The sequence below is a fragment of the Rhagoletis pomonella genome, unplaced genomic scaffold (assembly GCF_013731165.1).
Source record: "Rhagoletis pomonella isolate Grant_MI unplaced genomic scaffold, Rhpom_1.0 Rhpom_scaffold_00007, whole genome shotgun sequence".
In the NCBI taxonomy this organism is placed as follows: Eukaryota; Metazoa; Arthropoda; class Insecta; order Diptera; family Tephritidae; genus Rhagoletis; species Rhagoletis pomonella.
In genome coordinates this window covers 29,037,416-29,041,302 of record NW_023458561.1, presented here as the reverse complement: position 1 = coordinate 29,041,302, position 3,887 = coordinate 29,037,416, and the positions used below count along the sequence as shown (strand labels likewise).

The window sequence follows — 3,887 nt, the reverse complement described above, 5'->3', positions numbered from 1 at the left end:
CAAAAACTAGTTGCAAAGTAATGCACTGGGCGACAATTGGCAATCGCCGTGTAAAACTGGACAGTTGAAAGCATTGCTTGTCGGCAAAAGGTCTAGTTCAACGCTAGTTCTGAGTTAGTCGGATTTTCTGCAGGGGTATGACTTAAGTTACATACATAAAAATCTCAAATTAAAAACCTACATGTACATAAGTATGTATTTAAATAGGTTTTGTTAAATTTTATTATTTTCAACTATTTAAATGCAGACTGAGTTTTTTTCGCGTTACGCGGCAACAGGATCCTTTTCTTGATTTTGAGCGTCCTCTGGGCTTAGCTGCCTATTACGCCAGGCGGTCATATAAGTGCGTGGATGAATTGGTAAAAAACCAGCTATACCCAATAACTCGGCTGCTGGTGTTGACAAATGGGCTCCACGACCTAACCAATAGCGAAGTCGTTCAAAATTAAATGAAACTAAACGTTCATTTTTCTCGTTGGGCATTGGATCATAACTGCCAACTTGTTCTATTACGGGCTGATGTTGATTTTTACGGCGCTACAAAAGGTACATTCATCTATAGTTTAAGCCGAGTGGTTATTGTCCCAGGAATACATACCTCCATAACAACTATGTGATAGAAGGGACGGTTTGTGCAGCCCTGGCGCACGAAGCGGATAATTTTCGCCGAATGCTTATAGTACCGGCCAATGCCACTTGCAGGGGTTAATGACATCTTATTATGTGGATGACAAATATAATTGGAAGAAAGTGTGTTCTATTTTCTAAATCCTCCAGCGAATGTCTTACGAAAACATGAGCAGCAGACAATTGCAGGCACGGATAATTTTGACAAATCATCAGCTGTTTAGAAGTGTTGCCGTATTGTCAGTATTAACATATATAGCCAAAAATAGTTGCGTTCCTGATAACTTCCTGTAAAACCCAGGAACGAACGACACAAGATCACGCAAGAATAAGGAAGTGAAAAAGTTGATTTTTTCAGCGGGTTCTAGGCCATCTTGTTTCACTGGAAAACAAACGAATAGTAAACAAGGTAAAGAAAAGAACGAAAACCAAAATTAACCAAAGTTATTGCCAGCCATTTTAAACAAACAATTTAGTTAAAATGATTCATTAAAATGCTTTAAAACGTGTTGTCATGTTGAATTAACTCTTCTTTACTTAAATAAAAGTGCAAAATAGTTGTACTTGTGATGTAAACAAACGCTCAGCTGACGAAACCGCTTTCACAAACTTTTTTCTCAAACCCAGTTACAAATACAACGTCGCGTTTTTGCGTGGTTCGTGCATGGTAAAAACCTGTGATCAAAATATAGGAAGGTAAAACCGCTGAGAAACACTTTTAGCCAATTTGACGTTTTCGAGCATTTTAATGTGAAAATTTATTCACAAATTATACACACATTCTCATTTCTAATTTCAAAGAACAAAAATTTTGAATAATTTCATTTTTTATTTTTATGTCATTTTAAAATGCTGGCAAGCTTAAAAAAAAAAAAAATCATGGCCGACGAATTTGGAGAACGGTTCTAACTTTCAATGTTTTTATCATGGCAAAAAACTATAAAACTCTCAAACTCTTGAAAGAGAGGAGCGATAGCGAAACAGTAAAAGTTATCTGGATTTCATATGAAAACATTATTATAAAAAAAAATTCTTTCTAAAAAAGCTTCCTTGAACAATTATTTATTAAAAAAAATTTTAGTTAAAAAATAACGCTGCACGAGGATTCGAACCCCGGGTCTCAAGCTAGTGCTAAATTGAGCAGTGTCGTAATTGCGCAAAGTTTGCGGCGTGGAAATGCCCGTTTAGCATATGCTCTAATTTTCGAAAGTTGTTACTTGCCTTTTGGTATCGACTGTGGGCCAAATATTCGATTTTTTCTTGAAGTGGCAGCACAAAATTTTTCTGTAGAAGAAGACGGCACAATTGCAGGTACGGTGTTTTTGCTCTGCGTTTTTAAGCAAATTATTGGTAGAAAATTGGTGAAAAATTATTTTTATTAGTGAAAAAATGTGCGTCAAGTAGTTTTCTGTTACCTATATATAAAATTTCAACAGTTGGAGTGTGCTTAAGTGCAAAATCTAGTTATTTTCATTGTGTCTTGCAAATGCTGGTTGATGGGTGAATTATTTTGGGAAAAATACGTATAAGTGAAGTGCTTATTCATCGCGCACCATTAGGATGCCTATGAGTGCGAAAGAGAAGCGCTTGCTTGTGCAACACCAATGAAATGGCGTCCTATCGCATGAATTTGCATCCACATGGACCGGAATATTTCCGAATATGTATAAAAATCGAGTTTTTAGTGCGATATGAAGATAACAAAATTGTGTTTATAGTGATAACGAAGCAGGTGTAATTAGATCCAAACATCAAAAGTTAAAAATAGACTTGCGCTACAAGTTTCCCATAAATACTCCATTTTGTCTACTTTTTTTTATAAGATTTATTCCCACTCGGGTTATTTGCCTTTGCAGTTTTCTGAACAAAGAGCGTCGGTTACGCATTAATGTTTTGTACCTTCTTCCTCCCACGACTCGTGCTGGTTTGTTGTTTCACTCGAGTTTTTCGGAAAGCGGTTTTAGAAGGAATTGCAAGAGGGTTGCCGGTTGAATTGTCGCATTAGTAAATTGTTGTTTTTGTTCATAACTCCATTCGCACAGAGATAAACATTGCAGATGAAATATATACATATGTATTATTAATGATTAATTCCGCGCTGTTTTTTTGGATATCAAATGTTAAGCATGAATAATTACATTTGATAAATCAGTTTGATTATTGCAACTCTGATGCCATAAAATACCGCTTCGTAATGAAATTGAGTGAGAGGTTAACGTCAGATTGGAAAAAGACGAAATTGCGAGTAGAATAAACGTGACGGCTGCATATTCTCTTTGAGTCGTCTTTAAATGCCGAACAAAAAGTAATTAGGAAGAAAAACCGAAGTACCCATGGTTACCAGCACCTGCCAAATACGTTGCCAAATATATTTGGTCTAAAAATATTAGATTGAATTTTTCTGCATTTCTATGAATACAACGTGCTAAGTTTAAATATATGTATGTTGTGATAAAAATATCACACTTTTTTATTTTTATTTTACAATAACTTTAAGGATTAAATGTTTTAACCAAGTGAACTCGTTTTGAAAAATTGTATTTAACTCTTCTCTTTTTTTTTTGTTTAGTGAGAAGGCTGGCAACAGTGTGTCAAGCAAAAATTTTATAAATCAATTTCTTGTGTATGCAATTAGTGTTTCACGTTTGATATAAGGTAAATTTTCTATGTAAATAATGATTTTAAATAAAAGTTTTAGTAGGAATAACAAAGCAGCTTTTAAGTTACCACTTTTCACCAAACTAAATATATAAAGATTCCCTCGAAAAGTAAAAAGGCGAAAGCGAAAAGATGTATGCTAGTAAATGCTCATGCGGTAAATTGCACATTAGTCCAAACGGTTAGCGAGGAAGAATGGCAAAGGCCGAATGGCGACCAACTCGAACATGTGGATGGACAAAGTGGTGAATGATTAGACCAGGAACGTAGAGAAGAGAAGTTAGTTTTGCTCCATTGTCTAGCGCGGTTTGGGGCTGATAATGAGACACAAGGGAATTTCGCCAGCGAATTGAACAACCGCACTGTTATTGTTGGGCATTCTCGTTCTGCTTTCAGTGAAGATTTGCTCATATATTTGCATAATTAGAAAAAATTCAATTCGAGATTTTTTTATTGTAATTTTTCGTAAAATTTAGGGGAAAGTTGTACATACGTATATACATGCGTATTAAAAATAATAACGACATTTTCAAAAACATTCACAAAATAATATACATACAGTTGTCCACAAAATAATAGGAGTGCGATATTTTGACCAGTTT

The 3,887-nt window shown here is 35.0% G+C and overlaps 2 protein-coding genes across 2 annotated transcripts in view; one reads left to right on the top strand and one right to left on the bottom strand.

Moving 5' to 3' along the window:
* The window catches only part of LOC118743776, a 452,583-nt gene that overhangs the window by 320,096 nt on the left and 128,600 nt on the right, over nt 1-3,887 (top strand). The gene's annotated exons all lie outside the window — the stretch shown is intronic.
* Nucleotides 165-1,010, bottom strand: LOC118742538 (probable 28S ribosomal protein S16, mitochondrial). Its single transcript, XM_036474685.1, has 2 exons — nt 599-1,010; nt 165-537 (listed from the first exon to the last, which is right to left on the bottom strand). The coding sequence occupies exons 1-2, from the start codon at nt 713-715 to the stop codon at nt 265-267; spliced, it is 390 nt and encodes a 129-aa protein (XP_036330578.1). The 5' UTR covers nt 716-1,010; the 3' UTR covers nt 165-264.

Coding starts and splice junctions, on each gene's coding strand:
- LOC118742538 (XM_036474685.1), bottom strand. CDS start 715: ATGTCATTAACCCCTGCAAGTGGCATTGGCCGGTACTATAAGCATTCG. Junction 538..598: donor ATCACATAGTTGTTATGGAG/GTATGTATTCCT, acceptor TACCTTTTGTAG/CGCCGTAAAAATCAACATCA.